The sequence below is a fragment of the Anneissia japonica genome, unplaced genomic scaffold (assembly GCF_011630105.1).
Source record: "Anneissia japonica isolate Jap-2015-1 unplaced genomic scaffold, ASM1163010v1 scaffold287834_len5846547_cov211, whole genome shotgun sequence".
Taxonomy (NCBI): domain Eukaryota; kingdom Metazoa; phylum Echinodermata; class Crinoidea; order Comatulida; family Comatulidae; genus Anneissia; species Anneissia japonica.
The window spans coordinates 5,183,992-5,203,274 of NW_022704992.1; the positions used below are offsets into that span (position 1 = coordinate 5,183,992).

At 33.7% G+C, this 19,283-nt stretch overlaps 2 protein-coding genes and 1 long non-coding RNA gene across 9 annotated transcripts in view; 1 reads left to right on the top strand and 2 right to left on the bottom strand.

The window, feature by feature from the left end:
- Window positions 1–4,549, bottom strand: part of LOC117104887 (islet cell autoantigen 1-like) — a 52,548-nt gene extending 47,999 nt beyond the window's left edge. For 3 of the 5 annotated variants that reach the window (XM_033245780.1, XM_033245781.1, XM_033245779.1), the window contains exon 1: window positions 265–416. In XM_033245780.1, the coding sequence (XP_033101671.1) occupies window positions 265–270 (6 nt within the window). In that variant the 5' untranslated portion in view covers window positions 271–416. Of the gene's footprint in view, window positions 1–264; window positions 418–4,433 lie in introns of those variants that run through there. The other 2 variants (XM_033245783.1, XM_033245782.1) reach the window with 2 other exon arrangements.
- LOC117104889 lies at window positions 566–3,994 on the top strand. The gene is made up of 2 exons (XR_004444833.1): window positions 566–633; window positions 2,142–3,994. It is a non-coding gene; the product is annotated as an uncharacterized LOC117104889 (long non-coding RNA).
- Window positions 4,550–8,527: 3,978 nt separating the features above from the next.
- LOC117104920 (potassium voltage-gated channel subfamily H member 8-like) overlaps window positions 8,528–19,283 on the bottom strand; it is a 70,131-nt gene continuing 59,375 nt past the window's right edge. For all 3 annotated transcript variants that reach the window (XM_033245854.1, XM_033245855.1, XM_033245853.1), the window contains exons 12-16: window positions 18,405–18,510; window positions 16,986–17,094; window positions 16,635–16,846; window positions 15,686–15,947; window positions 8,528–14,037 (exon numbers count right to left, since the gene is read on the bottom strand). In XM_033245854.1, coding sequence (XP_033101745.1) covers window positions 13,612–14,037; window positions 15,686–15,947; window positions 16,635–16,846; window positions 16,986–17,094; window positions 18,405–18,510 — 1,115 coding nt within the window. In that variant the 3' untranslated portion in view covers window positions 8,528–13,611. The remainder of the gene's footprint in view (window positions 14,038–15,685; window positions 15,948–16,634; window positions 16,847–16,985; window positions 17,095–18,404; window positions 18,511–19,283) is intronic.

Genomic DNA, 19,283 nt, shown 5'->3' on the forward strand with positions numbered 1-19,283 from the left:
GGGGAGGGAAGACTTTACACTATGCAGGATAATATAAATAGTGTTTCTCATTTAGGCTAGGAAAAGCTGTTGTTATCATGGGAAAAATCCTTGTGTGGAATTTAAACAGTAACTACCACCAAGCTATTGCGTCACTCTATATGATTCGTTCATAGAGGCCTACTTGTCCGTTTTCATTCGTTGATTCCTTGATCATGAATATTCTAGGAAAAATATCCAACATATCCAATTTGTGATATTCAAGAAATGTGAACCTGTGCTTACCTGCATCTTCCAAGCTTTGATTTCCTTATCATCAATCTACTTTCAGAAAGCCTATTTTAATAATGACAACATGCTACAGTAATGCATGCATTTAACTGTATACCTAACAAAAACATGTGTAAATAGCTATAGTAGAGTCCACAAAACCTGGTATAGAAATGTCTTAACTAATTGAAAATCCAAGGCCAATAAAAGAAGGTGTTAAGTAGCCAAGTTGAATGCTATGCAAATTTAGATAACAAAAAGACACTAAATAATGGAATAATAACAATCATGGTTTAACTTCTTTTGTGAAATTATTCAGCTACTGACCACAGGCCATAGCAGACCTAAAGTACTGTTGAGTTGGAATGATGCAGAACTACAAAGGTATGTACATGTTATATTCTATATTAGAGTAGTTCTAATACATTCTATTTCACCATTTTTAACTATATTTTAATTTTATCTATACTTAAAATAAAATTAAATTAGAAAATACATACCATTTCAAAATTCTTCAGTCATCCTTGTTTCTAATTAAAATGTTTTCATCATCATGTTTACAAACATGAGTTACTGAAGATTTACTATTATTATAGTGAAGTGATTGTTAGTTCTTTTTGTTTGAGTTTTTTTTTCTTGTAAAAATGCATTGAGGTATTTTGCTGAATGCACTGAAGATTGGCATAAGTACACAATCATTACTATTATTAATGCAATCATGACAACATGCAATGCATTTAATTGTACAGTATCTAGCAAAAAAAGTGTGTACACAGCTGTAAAAATGTAAAAAACTTGTAAAAATGCATTGAGGTATTTTGCTAAATGCACTGAAGATTGGCATAATAATAAGTACATTATCATTAATATTATCAATGCAATTTAATCACCTTTAGTAACAGTATAATACCAAAATTTCTTGATATTATTAAACTATTATTAAATAAAGTTTCAACTAAACGACCGAGGTGTATTATCAAATGCGTAATTGCATATTTAAGTGACATTATTTAATATTTTAAGTGACAATTATCAAATTATTGCCATGTAGTATTCATAGTATTCAAGAAAATAGGATTTCCCTACAGTATGTTGTAAAAGTTTGTAAAGTGCGTAATTATGCAACAGTAAAGGAATACTACACTTAACATCTTGGAATCATGTGACAATGTTTAGTTCGTCATCACCATCATAAACATAGATGGGATTTTAGAATGTCGGGATAATACAAATTACCCATTCGGCAATGGAGGCCTAAAAAGGCTTACTGTAGTCAAAGTTATTGTATTTTCTCACTTATGTTGATTCGCTAAATAGGTGATTGGCTGGGTATTGAAAAAAAAGTTCAAAAGCAGCTGAGAGTATGATGTTACAGGTTCAATGTGACTGATTCTAGATACCAAAGTAGACCTAAAAAGACTCAAGAAAAACTAGCCATTCCAATGAAATGTACAGTAGGGATCAATTTGAAAAATCAAGGTAGTAAATTTTGGCCAAGAAATGCTAAATGGAAAAAAGCTGGACATTTTTTTGTTAGTTTTAGCTTTGGTATCCAATGCATACGTTGCATCAATTGATGGTCTGCCACTACTAGTCTGTAGTTTACCAACCAAAAAAAATTACATTTTTAACAACCAAAAAATTTTAAAACCACCTTAAAAAATTAATATAATACTTTAAATTATTCATTTAAAGGAATCCTCTTATGAGCTACCAATTTGGAATATCACAAAAATCCAAAAAAACAATCAGTTTTCAATGATTTACTAGTACAGATGTTTACTACAAAAGTCCTAAAATCTGCTGGCAGAAATTTAAGGGTACATGCAATGGCTGGAAATTTAAATGTCTTTTAATTGGTAAAAATTTCTTTTCTCAAATTCAATTTTCAGATGAAGGTACAGTACTTCAATGGAGAGATGATCTTCGGAAGTACCAACCATTGGCTGAGAAAAGGGAACGACAAGAAGAAATAAAATGTAGTTTACCGCTATACCATAACGCTCTGTATATGGCTCTACACTATCAAATTTTATGTGACAATTTTGTGTGATGTGATCATACTGTATATGGCCATAATAATGATGATATATTCGTACAAGCTTAAGCAACTTTGCAATCTGTACACATTTGGGCTAATAACATCATATTCTATGTTATCTTAGGTATTGCTCTCAACTAAAATCCATCAACAAAAATAAACATTTTTTTTTATGAGTAATATAATAATGTCATTCAAGGTAATAAATTATGAATTTATAAAAAAAATTAATTCTGAATTAACAATTTAATGATAAAACATGGTCGCTGTCATGTGGTTTGAGTAGAGGGGGTATAAGTTTGTGTCCAAAGCAACAAAGGTTGGTATCAAATATTGACCATTATTTCAATTAATGTAACATTATATAAACACTTGGCTTCCTAATTCCAAGATGATCCACTTAGAAACAGAGACATGGAGTAGAAAATTGCACTCTCAGTCTACCAACAAGCCTAGGCCCGAGGCTAGGCCCAAGACTAGGCCTAGGCTATACAGTAGGTAGCAGGGTACCAGACAACACTTCGGCCCAAAACCAACTCGGCCCAGAAGACAACCACTCAAATGATATGGAATTACCCAGATGAATAGCGATCGCGATTACCTAGTACCCAAAGACAATATTATTATTTTAGTATTATTATAAATTAATAATTATATTTATAGGCCTAGGTCTAATATTATTTTTTAGTAATAGTATAACTATTCTTAAATTATTTATATTATCCAAATTAAATTATAATAATTATTAATATCATAGGATAGGCCTAATATTATTTTTCATTAGGCCTATTACTATTCTTATTACTTATTTTTTATATTATCCAAATTATTACTAGTCACATTAATTATCTTTTAGAAGAATCTTAACATTTATAAAATAATGTATATTTGCTTTGTATGAATATAAAGCAAAACAAAATACACGAATAGGCCTATACAGATTTATTCAGGTACATTTAATTCAAACTGGCTAATAATAATATACAAAGTTTTTTTTCAATTCACGAATGAAAAGTTTTAAAGTAAACAGTAGGCCTACTGTTATTTTAGGCTGGCTGCCCCAGCAGGAGTTTTTTTGTTTTTTTGTGTTTTTTTCAGTAAATCTAAACACTTTGGAATTAAACAGGTGCACTACTGTTATTTCTGGTAATTTTGTTGGTAAACTTTTTGGCAACACCCAATATGTTTTTCGATGAACACAGCACCTTGCAAAAACTGACAATAAAAGTCAACTATTCAATTCACAACACGGGTACCACCCAACTATTTAATAACCGAGTGGGTTTGGGGCCGAGTTGGTTTTGGGCCGAAGTGTCGTCTGGGGCCGAGTTGGTTTTGGTCCAAGTTGGTTTTGGCCAAATTGATTTGGGACGATTTGATTTTGGGCCGAAGTGACCAGCATTCTAGGCTATATAGGCCTAGGCCCCTAGGATTATAAAATGGTCCACATTTCTTTCTTTTTTTCGTCTTTTAATTTTTTGTAAACTCATCAGTCTAGGACCTAGGCCTAGGGCTAGGAGTCATAAGTATAGGCCTAGGCCTATTCCTAGCCTAGACCACTGTAACGGGAGTTACTATTAATTGTTATTGTTTTGCATTGTGGGTAAGTGACGTAATGTCACATGATGAGTTACCGCGGGAAGGCGGTAGACAGACTATGGTGATGCCTCGTTGCGAGAATAAAATGATGTTCATACATGCTAATCATTTGCTGTTGTAGTATTATTATTTGGTGGTGTCTCCCGTGTTTAAGTAACACAATATTGCTAGACCGGATCGGAGGTTACACCACACAACATTCCTCGGTACCCTCTTCCTATGATTTAATATAGTAAGCATTGCTTTAATGAGTTACAAGTCACCCTGCCACGCACAATGTGGAGTGAAGTGTTCACTCCCCTACTAACCCTGACCTGACTCAGCTGTGTAGGCTATGCTTAGGCCTAGGCCTTGCTAGGTAGGTCTGGCGGCCTATAGCATAGGCCTAGCTAGGCCCTAGGCCTAGCTAGCCTAGGGCCTTAGTTAGGCTAGGCCTAGACAGAGAGCAACGAAGCCTGGCAAGTTTAGAAATACAGCTAAAAAATAATTTTTCAACAAACTATATTAACTCAATGGTTAATCATCGTAGAAACTGATAACATACCTAAATGGTATTGAGAAACCATGTACAATACGACTTGCCTTTTTAATAATGTTTTCATTGAATTACATCGCCATGTTTGATTACGTCTCAATAAAAATTATATAGGATCTGCTAGGGGTTGTATGTATAGAGGGCGCATATCAAAATATTGCTAGAGAATCAGCGAAAGGCGGTTTCCTTCATTATTGGGGATGAATTCCTCCATGGGTGAACAACATCACCGCATCGCCTACCGGGCAATATTATACCATGGACCTATTTTCACCACTGACCACACCTTAGAAAACACAGTGTTGTTGAACACCTTTTAAGGGAACACGGCCAAAACAAGTGTCTATAATTATTAATAGTTTTTGTCTCTTCTGATGATTTTGGCGTGACAGGCCTACCTACCTGCCTGCCCACCCCAATTTAGAGATATTAACCGAACCATAGAGAAAGAAAACAGAAAATATATTCTTTCTCTATGGTCGACCGAACTTAACATTTTCCCGTTTATGGGATTTTTCTTCTTTTTTTTATCTATTTATTTATTACTTTGTTTTTTGTTTGTTTGTTTGTTTGTTTTGTTTTTTTTTTGTTTTTTTTTATTCAACAAATGTAAAATGATGATAGTGACATCAGAAGGAGCTTTACAATAGAATTTAATTAATTTGTAACAATACTTTTTAATGCAAATATAAATACATTATAATACAAAATCAACATATGTAGGTAGGCTATAATTAAAACATCAGAACTTTTATATATGCTTTCAGTGGGTCAGATGTTGAGCTTCGTATTTGATGGACGGATGCGGTAGCATCATGAAGAGAGTATGATGCATCCATTGGCTTTGGCAAAGACCTTTTTTAAGGAAACAAAATCAATCCAATGGCAACCGGGAAAAAATTGGCAAGATTAGTTTTTTTTTAAAGAATTTCCAACAGACAGGCCTACGACAATAGGCCATTCATTTAGAAATCAAGATAAACAAAATAATAATTTAGTGCTCGGTTTTTTAAAAATTTAAATCTAAAATGTTATTTTCTGATGTCTTAGGTAGGGATTGAATATTTTGAATTGAGGCTCAGGCCTACATTGCATACAGAAAGCTTTCGTTACAAGATTTTATTGGGTGGCGCTGTTGCTTTACATCCTTTACATCGCCCTCTATAAAGGTTTTCCCTCGAATCACTTGAACAAATCATGTAGGACAAGCCCGTGCTGCACAATTTTGATAGTACTTCAAAAAACAATGGCAAACACCACAGTCACAATTTCGGTGTAATAATTAATAATAATACATATTATTAGTAATTTACTATTCACTACGAAAGCCAATAATGGTATGGCCTTATAATTACCTTTAATTAATTATCAGCCAATGGTATTACAATATTTAAGGCCCTAATAAACACGGAAAAATTTTAATGAGAGACGGTAAAAGCTATAACTTACTATATACATATATACATACAAAGTATTAAACAGTTAAATAAATCTTGACTGGAGGATTTAATATTACGTATTTGGGGAAATCTTAATCTTTCTTTAACCTTAAAGAGAGAGAGGCAACAAATGGAACACTTTCTTGTACATGGATAGTGCTTATCATCAGAATAACATACACTATCACACAATCAAGTCCATATATAGTACACTGTGCATAAGTTGTACTTAAGTTAACTAATAATGACAATAAAATACAGAGGTGACAAATTTAATAAAATATGATCAATGAATAATAAATAAATACATAAAAATGTAAGTAAAATAAATAAGTTAATTAACATGTAACTAAACAATTAAAAATATTTATGCAATTGGCTTGCTGCCGGTGGTCGATATCAGTTTTTAAAGAATCTACAATGATAAATGTAAGCAGCAATTATTGAAATACTATTGTAATGAAATGGCTGGAATACGACGAAAGAAGAGCAACTTACTGTAGCTCAGTGGTGATAAAATGGTGGTAGCCACTGCGTATGCGCTGAACCGTGAAGATCTAAGTTGGTCCCCGGTTCAATTCCTATACTGCTCTCCTTGTAATATCAGTTGGAGGCGGGCTCATGCAAGTTCCGCGTCTTTCGGATTAGACGTTCGTTGACCCATGTGCACTCACGAATAAGAGGGGATTGTCTTCAGGTGTACTGCTCAATGACCATCAGAAGGCCCCCACTGGAAATAAGTCTTCTTCAGACTTTCGTGGGTTATCCTTGGTGATAAATCCATCCAAAGAAGGGGCTCATTGGGCAGAGGGAAGGTGAAGTGTAAATGATCGGTTCGACGTGTATTGCATGAAATAAATTTTAATAGGCCTAGTCATTAATAAATTTATATAAGATTATAAGGCAAAGAAAAGTTATTGATTGCTATAAAGATTTTCGTTTAACGTCATCATGTCTGTTTTTTAAATTCAATATCCTATAGGCCTAGTACGCTTATTGGGACATCTAGCAGACTTTCGAAAAATTCGGTTGAGGTGCCCTTGGATCTTGACTCAATTTTTAAAATGTTAGTTTGAAGATGAGGATTCCAGATAACTATTCAAGAATTGGGCTAATTATTGCATTACGTTTGATAAAGCAAATGGGTTTGTGATGTTCAATATTGAGTGCCATTTCAGATTAACGGAGTGGGCGACACCGATATATTAATAGACAGAAGAATAAAGAGAACCATTAATAATAATAAATTGGATATGGCATGTGCCTCGTTAGAACATATTGCATTCATTTTTAGGTTACTCTATTCAACGTTTTTCAAGATAATTTTGAGTAGGCCTAGTAACTAAAATTATGAAAACCCAGTTTTGGAACTCTATGTTAAAACTGAGTGTGACGGGTGTTCTATTCACCGTCGTGGGTAAAAGTACACAGGGTGCTCTGGTCAGTGGCGTATTTAGGGTTAGGGAAGATATGGAGGGGCAGGGGAGCCGCCACGTTTGAGGAATAACACTCTTCACTTTGTGTCATACGTAATCAACGACTTAGAATAGTTGTGGCCACGCTCTTTATCTTGTTGTCAGATCCTAAGGCATTTTCCAAGAAGTTTATTACTGATCTTCTCTATTTAATTTTATATCAGTCTTCATCTGTCAGATAGTTGAAGAAACCGATACATTTTCTTCCTCTGTACTTTTTTTTCTATATTAACCATCAGATACCTTCATCGTTCATCCTGATTTAAGATAAACATGTTAGTTTTCATCTCGCTGTACATCGACTATCCATTTTTCTGTCTCTGTTTTATTAGTAATTTCGTCGTTCATCTACCATTTAAAACACCTCTTTATTTTCTTTCATAAAAAAAAAGTTCTTTCGCATACAGCAACTCGAAAATTATTAGGCTAGGGAGTGGAGTTGTTTTTCGTCGTGAGAAAAAGTCCTACCATCACATGATTTGAACCCAAGACCCTGGAATAAAAAGGCAAGCATCTTAATCATTAAGTTATGCAACTCCATTCCTCAATACATTTTCTCCCCGTACGTATCTATTAATTCTACATTGTAGGCTATTGTCACCGTTTTACTTACATATTATTATTCCTTTTATTGGCTTTCTGTCCTGAGGATTGGTATTAATAATAATAATAATTGCCGACTTATATAGCGCATATTGTAGAGACCTCTATGCGCTTACATTATTACCCCCACCCCCCCCCCCCCGCGTACATTATTCCCCCCCCCCCCCCCCCCCCCCACCGGTCACAGGATCAAGCACATATGAACACACACAGGCCCCATGGGGGAATTCCACAATGTCACAGCTGTATTCAGAGCAGGCTATGTTTGAACCTACCAGGTACCCACTAATTTGTACTCCTGGGTGGAGAGAGACAACCGTAGATAAAGAGCCTTGCCCAAGGACACAAGCGACTTTCAATCATTCATTATTAAATGAATTAAAAATCTGAAGACGTTTTTTTATTTCAGGAATGTTAATAAGTTGCCTTTCCTTGCCTATCCCCTTTGATGTACTTCCAATTTACGCTTTAATCAGTTATTAAAATTTAGCATATCATTATTTTCTCAAATTATCTTGAAGAAAATTAGATGCAGAAGCTCGTTATATCTGAATAAACCAACAAAATACTCAAAAGACACATTAAATTAAATTCAGTATTGATATTTAATGCTCTCCAATATGGCGCCCAATCAACAATGAAAACGACATGGGTGATGAACATGAGTTAAGAAATTGAGGACAATTACCCAATGAATGCATAATTACAAAAAGAGTATCATTATATACATGCTCTTAAATATGATACTTGCAATAAATTTAACAATAAAACATTGCACTATAACATATGTACAAGAGATAAAAAGGTAAATATATTAAACAACTTTTATATCAATTGGAAAATACTGTAGGCAGGCACATACTTAAAGTCAATGGCAGTACAGGCCAAGGAATATATAAATAAATAAATGTTGAAAAAATAGTTTAATAACAAGCATGTTTAAAAACATATTTTACATATTATTATGATTTAAGATAATTGCGTATTTAACAGTTTTGATTTTTTTCAACAAAAAATTCATTAACATGGTGTAATCCATGATACACTCCACACAATAATTAAAAGTATATAATTCTGAAAGATTCATCCAAAAGATGTGATATACTTTGTTCATAAATATTAGCAGAGCACAAACTACTGTATATAAGTTTGTTTGTTGCTTAAAACTGAATACCTTATATCCCAATAGAGTATTATTAAAATAACACTTATTATCTGTGCCAATTTCCCTAAAATAGTAAAATAATATTTTACTATTTTTTTGTGTGCTAATGTTTAAGATTATAGTTGAGTAAAACATCAGATTTTCGAAACTGATTTGATAGTTGCAACAGACAGATGATTCAATGGAAGAAAGTGATTCATTACAAATATCAACAAAACAAAATTAAAATCATGAAATAATTTTTTGGAAATTATATTTTGGAACGTACTGAGTATTCAGTACAATAACACGTCAGGTAGGGCAAAATATCACTCCTACGATATTTTCCTGATGTAAACACACATCAAAAAGGTATAAATTAATATGTCAAAAAACCGAGGATCACAATCACCAGCAAGACAAAACGAGAATTTGTACTCTGAATTTTGATATTTAGTAAATTATGTACCAATATGTACTCATTTGAAATAGTCAAATAATTTAAAAACATCTTTTTGAAAGTTTAGTTAATACATACATTGAAAAGCACCAACGATTGTAAGGTTTAATTAGTTAATTTTACACATGTATTAAACCACCATTTGATCATTTTTTTTCTTATCAATAACTGTATACTTTAAAATATCATAAATTTTATTTTTTAAATCTGATTTTTGAAATGATGTTCGCATTATACAATTTCAAAATGAATAATAATAATAATAATAATATAGGGATTTTTACCGCACATTTTGCCTAGGTTTACAAGGCGCAGGCGATGTTTTTTTTTTTTTATTATTACCCCTGGTCATTTGGCAAACCGGCACACAGTGCAACCTCCTCCACTCCTTGGGAGTATTCCTAGTCATGCTGGCAATTTAATGCCGGCGCAGACTGATACATTCAATGCCACATCATCACACCAGGTACCACTTATATTGCTGGGTGGAGAGAGAGACAAACATAGATAAAGTACCTTGCCCAAGGACACAAGCGAAATTCACAGCAAAAGTTGGAACATCCGACCTCAAGGAAGGTTGGGAGAATGAAACATAACTGCTACGCCAATCGCTTTAAAAAAAATATATGACAAGATATCTCTCAGACTGACAACACATGACAAGATAAAGAAGTATTTCAATGTCTCAAAGAGCATATTTTTCCTGCATTAAAAAATAAAAAAGTACAACATTCTCAATATTACAAATGACATGTTGCATTTTTATATTTATATAAAGTTAAAATTGTTCATGATATTCATAAGTGAAAGTACAACCATATTTAAAATGAAGTAAAAGGCATATTTATTTTGTGCATTAATCAATGTCAACAGAAGCATTAGAAGCCAGAATGTAAAAAACCCCAACATAACATAACAACAAAAAAACTACAATAGCAATCTGTATATATCAATGTAATGCAAAAGTCTTAAAATTGTTTTTACTTTTGTGCAGTTATTTTTTTGTAATATTAATGTCTGTCCGAGAAGGTAGTTAGAGACAAAGTGTCATAATAATGATGATGTATTAGTGAATGTTTGTGGTTGCCACAAACAACTAAATTTGTGTTATTGCAAGAATCATGTTAAGCATTGTTTAGCATCAAAGAGAAATTCCTTCAGTGTGTTGTTAATATAAATTTACCATGTATTAACAGACTAAACCTGTTTAAAAAATATATCAAAATCACATTTTTATTTAAAAAACTCAATAATTATTTACTGACACATGCTGATTGTTTTTTAACTACTTTTCTGATATATCCTTGTGAGATATATTTATAAATAATTATATATTCATAAATATAAAGTTTATATAAATATATCTTTAAATACCACTTTTTTAACAGTAAAATCGTTTTCATGACCTGTATAAATCATATTTGTGTGATAATAGTAATACTTTTGTGCTATAAAACTGTCCATGAAATCAAATGTTTATCAGAACTATAGTAGTTTAATGAGGTTGATTTGATCAGCATTATTTACATGTACAGTATTATTAACTTCTGGATAAATGCGTTACTGCAATATGCACACTACATTTAGTTTAATAACAAGGCCTGAAGAGCTGTAAACATATTGGAAAATATTAGTTAAATGATCGTCAATAATTTAAAAGATAAAATTTAATTTTATCAACATTAAAAGAACATCAATATTATACAAATTACTGTAGGCAATTTTTTATTTTATTTAATGGCATAAGGGCAAACATTAAATAGGGACTTTTTGTGAATTCTAAAACCTTAAAAAAGATCTTGATTTGGTACATTCAAGCTTGGTTTCCATAAAAATCACTACGCGCTATCGCCGTCTACTTTAGCGATGCTGATTGGTCCTTTGAATGAGGGAGTGTTCCCGATTGTGTCTGGGAAAGCCACGCAGTGCAAGGATTGCAGTAAAAATGCTGTAGCGACTGTGTAGCGATTGTATGGAAACCAAGCTTTAATAGTATGATCATTAAATTTGCTCTAAACTCTCTATGTTTAAATTCTCAAGCACAAACTGCATACACACCATACAATTATTATAAGAATACTCGAAATGTATTCCATTATCTAAAATGTAAGCTTTTTGGGAGTGTATACGCCTCCATGGCAGTAGAATATGCACAACCATATTTATAAATAGTACAGCATGCATCAATCAATACTGCCGTGACGAGATACTGCTATAAGCAACTCCTGTGAAGACATATCTGTGCAACAATTTGGAGGGAAAATAGATATTGTAAATTTTCCATTAAACGTAACATTTTTTGGGGATTTGGTTGGGCACTCATTCAATAAAGGTGCATATTCTAAATTATTGTAGTCTTAAAGGCGCCATCTACTGCACATAATTAGTCCTACCTGACTTATTGCAATGCTAATAAGCAGTTATAGTCAAGTAATTAAGTACCCTATAAGAAATAGAAGCAGAAAGGAGCCATTATTTCCTGAAAAAATTGCCTGAAGCCCTCAGGGCTGAAAGCAATTTAAATAGCGTGGATCTTATTCGAGAAAGGTGTTAGTGTAATTTCTTGAAGGCCTTGTTTAGTTAGCAATCAAATTTTCTTATAATAAATCTATGGTCCACTCATCACCACACACAGCCCATTACAACATTTAACACACACTGTCTTAAGCAGGGCACTCACTATGTCCGACTGCCATTAGCCGACGCGATTCATGGAGAATGCAATGTAATGACGATCCGTTCAGACAGCCACCGACATCAGTAGATGGTGTCACATCGTCTAGCGTTCACAGGGAACGGAGTTGGATTCATCGGCCGACCGCCGTACGACCATCGTACAATGTAGTGAGTGCCCGACTTTAAGAAACGAAGCATTATAGCGAGCTAAAGATACACACATTTATTCTTTCATGTCATTTAACATAATTTCCTACTTACACACCGCTTGAACTACTGTAACCTTCAACTTGACCCTCAATCAAGAACACAACAGAATTATACCTCAATATCAAATTTTTATACAGTATTGAAAAATCACCATCAGCATCATAATCATCGTTATCCAGTTTTTATTGGTCTTTTTCATCAGAATATGTTTGTTCGTTATTTGTTAGTTTGCATATTACTTAACCTACTGTATATTTCAAGATTCGCAACTATCACTCCATCATTCTCTATCATTTTTACCAACAGGCATGCTCGTATAAAAATTATATTCTTTAAAATTTAAGTGCATAACATTTTTTAGCCACTACACAGATGCTGAATAATAAGGATCAGAAAACATTTTTTATGCAAACAGATTTTTTTGCAATTTTTAAGAAATAATTTAAGGTAACAGAAAAAAATGCATTTAAGCTTCTTATAAATCCACTACATTTTTGCTTTCACACGTAAAAAATTTGAGTGGAAAATACATAAAAATCCAAAATACCAATTAAAATGAATAACATTTGCTGTTTTTTGTTTCTTTAGGTTTAGATTTGATTACACAAGACTACTGTAATTGTTCACATTGGGTGTGATTCAAATCTATGGTTTCAATTTACGAGCTGTGGCACTGGAGAATCTCCCAAAGCACAATCTAATACCCTATTCAGACTAGCATTGCATTGTGATCAGTTGTAGCAATTGTTGGTGGCTATCGGGAGTTTTGAATTACCACCGACTACATCGCAACCGATCCCAATGACTCAGTGTAGCCTGAATAGGGTATAAGGTATCCCTGACACACAATATACATAAACCATCAACATATTTTAGGAGGCTAAGGTGAGCAAATTTTCAGAATATGCATTGAATATCCCTTTCAGACCCTAAAAATGCTTTTGCAAAACAGTGTTCCCTGAAGAAATGATTGCCTTCTTTTCCTGACAGGGGTCATGTGCCCTGTCCCCCTCCCTCAGCCCCCAACTACGCTGGCACCACTTCTGTAATTAACTTTTTTGTTAGTAGAACAGCATAGGCTTCAAAATCATCTTTGTTTGTAATGATGACCCCATAACCTTTGCTGGATGTACAGTATTTCTAAAATGTCTCATAGTCGTATGCCATAGTTTGACGCCATCTACAGTTCTGTTCCATTTTCTGAATCGTACTGTCCAGAGTCATCCTCCCGTGACTTTGCAGTTGCCACCGCCCTCCCCAATTCGGGTCTGTCTGACGGTTGCGGAAGTAAGGTAACATTTGTTGGGTTTTTACTGGACTGCTTTTCTGGGACGGTTTCCTTGTCCAGATTGCCTAAAATCCCACTACCAATACTGGTTTCCAAGAGTCCATCTTGTCTCTGTACATGGATAATATCCTCATATCTTTGGTTTCCACTTTGTTCAATTTTCACAGTCAACACTTTTGGATGTGTTTGCAAGTGATTTGTCCCCTGGACTTCAGGACTATTTGGTGAGGGCGGTAGTGGGGAGATTACATGAAGAAGCCTAAGAATTGATTTCAAATCCTGACTTAGGTTGGTGACGTCTTGACTGAGATTAAATACCTGGAAATAGAAAGATTGTTATCATTAGTCTGATCTATTTTTTTAAGTTGAAAGGTTCATGGTACATTGGCGGATTTAGTACTGATGCCTGTTATTTTAAACTCTGTGAAGAATAATCAATACAGTGGCATATCAGGGGGCTTTGGGCACATGCCTTCCCTTGCTCCCCCAAGGTCTTCCTCCCTCCAAATATCACTTACTAGATATTTGCTTAGCAAAAAAAAATTATGTTTAAAGTAGTTAAGAACATCATCATTTACAGTCAATTGCTTAAGAGAAATCCAATATCATCAAGCCCCTCCCCCACCAGTTAACCTTTGCACTCCTGCCAGCCTCCCCATCCCCCATGTTAATACTCCTAGATTAAGCCACTGCATATATAGCAAAATTATGATGCTGTCATAAGTATCATTTCATGCAATTTACATGAAAAATAATATACTCAATTGGTTAAGAGAAATCCAATACATTATCAGATATTTAACACATTCATTCTTCAAAGGTTTTCCATTTTGAAACTCAAGCTATAGGATATCAATTTACCACAGGACATGACAAAGGACTTAACAAGGCTTTGAATTGTAATTACTTACTGAAGATCTACTAGAAATTATAACCAAGTAATGCAAACTTATATGCACAAAAGGCATGCTACATAAATAAGAATTGTATTAAGAATAAATTTAACTTTTTTTTTTACTTTAGCATGCCAAAAAATCCTGCAGAACCCACACAGTGGCGTAACGATGGGGCCGGGGCCCTGTGTATTTCTGAAACTGGGGGCCCTTTTTGGGTCCCGGTCACCAATTCCATCGTGGGATTTTTAGGTATGCACTGTTATTTTTTAATTTTTTTAACGACAAATAAATGATAAATTTATGAATATGGCACCTTTACATGGCCGGAAAAAGCACAGACAGAATTATGAATTTTCTTTTTATCTCCAGTTAAAAAATATTTTGACAAATTTAGTTGGTCCCGGACCGGCAGCTCCCCACTCCCCTACACTCTTTATTCCGCCACTGGAAATAATATGATATGTCCTACAGTTGATTTCAGACACACATTAGTTTGGTTCACGTCGAAATTTTATCTAGATATACATCCACTTAACTAGTTAAAAGTTTGACGTGAACCACTCAATTATAGCTAGATAAAGGAATTAAGTCACTTAAGTTAAGTGACTTAACTTTACTAGAATAACGGTAAATTAACTTGCTTAACGGTAAAGTCGGCACGGATTACAAGAGATGTGTATAAGAGACAGAGGTAGAATAAAAAAAAAAAGATGAAGTAAGATCTCCGACAATAACCCAGCGGACCGCCACATGAGAGCGCATAGGCGTTACGCCACTGAATCCACATTCTTGTACAACATGTGTATCCATATTGCCAATGCCTAAGCAGTGGCAAATCCAGGGTTTGGGGGAGCGAGTAGCAATCAAAGACCTACAGTCAGAGAGTGAGCAGGAAGGAAGGGGGCTGGGAAGTGCCTGTTTTGAAATGTCCAAAGGAATGCTCCCTAAAAATAAATTTTTATTTCTTGTCTTGGTTAGATAGGCTACTGCCAGGAAGAGAACTCCTCTTTTGCAAATCCCTGATCAGCCACTGCTAAAGCCACTTGTAAATACAATTAATTATACTGTACCTGCTTGTCCAGCCTTTCTACACTATTTCGTGTGGATTCAATTTCATGTCGAAGTTCCTCAGTATTCATGGATTCTGAAGAACATGACCTTTGAACTGCAAGTTGGGGTGATGTGTAATTGTGCATATCCATTTCATACTGTTCAATGATCCCCTTTCGGTTTTCTAGAATAGAAGAGCCTCTTCGTCGAGGATGCATCGAATTATGGAAATCAAATGACTGACACTTGTACTGCTTTTCATCCTCAATTCCATCAACAACCCTAAAAAATGTTAAGTTGAAACAATTCATCAACATAAAAAATGAAGACTAAACCTGCCAAAACAAGATTGGAGAGAGTTGCTTGTACTTATGAAGAAAATGCTAATAAGTTTGCCGAGAGTCAACCCTGAGATACAAAGGCAGACACAACCACCATGCTAAACAATTTACAACAAATGGAGACACATGTAAATATATGTTTTACCTGTATCCCAAAAAAAAAAAAAATAGAGTAATAAGATCAGTATCAGTATGATAATAAACAATGATAATGACAATATTAATAGGAATGATGTTTTGCCCTACCAGAACTGTCTCAGTACATTCCCAAATACTTGCGAACAAATAAATTTGCAAGTGATTTGGGTGGAATTCAAACCCACGATCTCCAGATAACTAGCCTGGTGTCATAACCACTAGACCACCGAGCTTGCACTTAGTGACTAGTGTTGGATCTGACTCCCCAAGTAGCAGCAGGTAGTGCAAATGCTATTTTGATGTAAGTTTGCATCAGGAAAGTGTTGTTTTGCCCTAGTGTACCTAATCGCACCGAGATTCAGTACGACAACACGTCAGGTAGAGCAAACATCACTCCTATGATATTTTCCTGATGCAAACTCACATCAAAATAAGATAATATTAATGATAACAATATTGATAAATAATAATAATAAAAATGTATTCTCACCTTGGACTTAATTCCGGTGGTACACCGCCACCACTGCTTGTGTTCACCTCCAGATGACCGCCTTTTTCCTTGAAGCTTGTTTCCATGGTTTTAGTGTCACTATTATTGCTTCTAGTATCTATTGCTTCATGGTCCTCATCATCTTCATTGATTGATGGTAATCTGCTTCGTGCAATGTTCTTTTCCGTATTCCCAAAGGCTATTTTATCCGTCTGCCAATAAACGAAAATTAAAAAAAAAATTCAATTAAACTGTAACAATTGCATTATTTAAGCATCTAGCTCATTAAATAAAATTAATATTTTATGTGAACTATTAATTTTTATTTTATTCTTATACATATTCTCTTACCTCATAATCAGCCCCTTCTCTAAGGTTAAAGGTTAAATCCCTTGCAATTTCCTCTTTAAATGACTCTAAGTATTCTGGGTAATTATGCAAAACTTCAAGTAGACTTTGCCTAGAAAATTTGAATACAAAAAAAAATGTTTCAATTATTACCATTCAAATAAAGTAAAAAAATATATAATGCATAAACAATAGCTGTTTATGTGAATTAATAAGATAGAATGAAAATATTATCAACACTGATGGATGAGATCTAGATAAAGTGGATTATGAATGTTCTCATTCTTATGCATTTATTTAGAGCGGTAAGAGTTTAAAAATCACTGATGTTGATGTCAATATATGATTTCAAATCTCAACAATCAATATTCAATTCACATTCACCATTCAATAATCAATACCATTATGATTTTCAACTTTAGCTCTGTTGGACAATGCAAATACTGTATAAGCAAATAACCAACACTTTACAGCATGTCAAAAGGGGATAACATTTTTGCTACACTAGGGATTTGAGAAACTCATATTTTTTATTTCAGAATTTCATAATTCATAAAAATTATTATCTACTGTATCAGTAATTTTGTAATTAATGATCCGAAAACATTATCCTTTCATCAACTTTGAAAATACAAATAACACAGAACTGCACGACCCTGATGAGGTCCATGGGGAAAAGTTTGTGGAAGCTCTGGTGATTTGGGCAATTAAGGAGCTTTATTTATTTATCGATTTCAGAAGTTCATGGTCTATTTTAAGTGTTCTGACATTTGATCTTATTGCGTAATATTGAACAGGAAAAAACAAAGATAATTGTGTTTCAGAAAATAATTTTCTAATCATGATTTATGTTTTAATTTTTAATTTCTAGAAACTGGTTGGACTGTAATTTATCTGGGCAATTTTTTTCAGATGTTATGCTCAGTAATGTTTACTCTATTTGTTTTTTGTTTGAAAGAAAGTTAATAAATATTTACTATATTAAACTAGGCCTAAAGTCAGTGCAGGTAACTACTTCATCCTATCATTTAATTGTACCACCTTGGAATATTTGCCATGGTAAAAGAACATTTTTTATATCATTCATCAAAAGTTGGAATGAAGTTCCAAATGAAACAACAATTAATTAAGAAATGACGCGAGTTTCATTCCAAAATTCTATTAATTCATAGGTTTTACATTGAATTTTCTGTAGACTCTATTTTGTGTGTTGTTTTTTTTAATTTATTTTGATTGTTTCATTGTAAATGTACCACTTTGAAAACCAATAGGGCATATACAAGTACTGAAAGTGCCTGCAGTTTGAAGAAAGAATAAACAAATAAATACAATAATGTTAAATATATTACTATTACACATAAAATATTACCATAAAACAACAATGTATAAAGTGTGCCGTTATTTTTGGAAATTATTTTTTACCTTGAAATCGACTGAATGTCACAATATGTCAAGGCATGTACGTCACCATTTGATTGGATGATGGAGTCGGTGTCATAGAGGTCACAACCAAACAGATCACCTTTACCTATAAATAACAAAATTAAACTTTAGTATTGGTCTATAAGATGCTTCAATAATATGATGATAAAATCAAATTAATATGAAGAGAAACAACAAAACACCACTACAGCCAACACAACACCACTACAGCCAACACCTACAGTAATAAGGGGACAACCATATCAAGTGGATGGGGGGGGGGGGCAGACATTTCCGAAGTGTGCCAAATGGTCAATCCCAACCCTATGAAACCTCTATTAAAGTTAAGAACCAGGACACTATTTTTTTTTCACAAGAAATACAACAGAATAAAAAAATATTCCATAGATTGAGCATATTTTTTTCACTTTTATAATGGATATCAGTTTATTTATACTATTTGTATTTATTATGCCTTGCCACGGAAAGCCATTTTCATAAAAATGTACTTTTTATGACGAATAAAGAATTATCAGTATCATTATTAGTAAGTGTCCATACTTCCTATTTGTGCTTTATATATCCAATGAAGATTTGATTGTTGTTCTTCAATGGCCATTACCCCCACCCCCATCCCCTAAACTCCATCAGGACTTCATTCCTGGACCTTGCTGACATCTACTGACATTATCACACCCCCCTTAGTCCACCAACCAAAGTCAGCCAAACATGGTGCTGGTTACATTGAAGATGAATTTCAAATTTTGGACAATAAAATTGATTTGACATGACTTGTTAACTAACATGTTCATTGATTCCACAGAAAATGTGGTTTATAACTACATGGTCATGAATAAACGCCACTTAGATGCACTCACG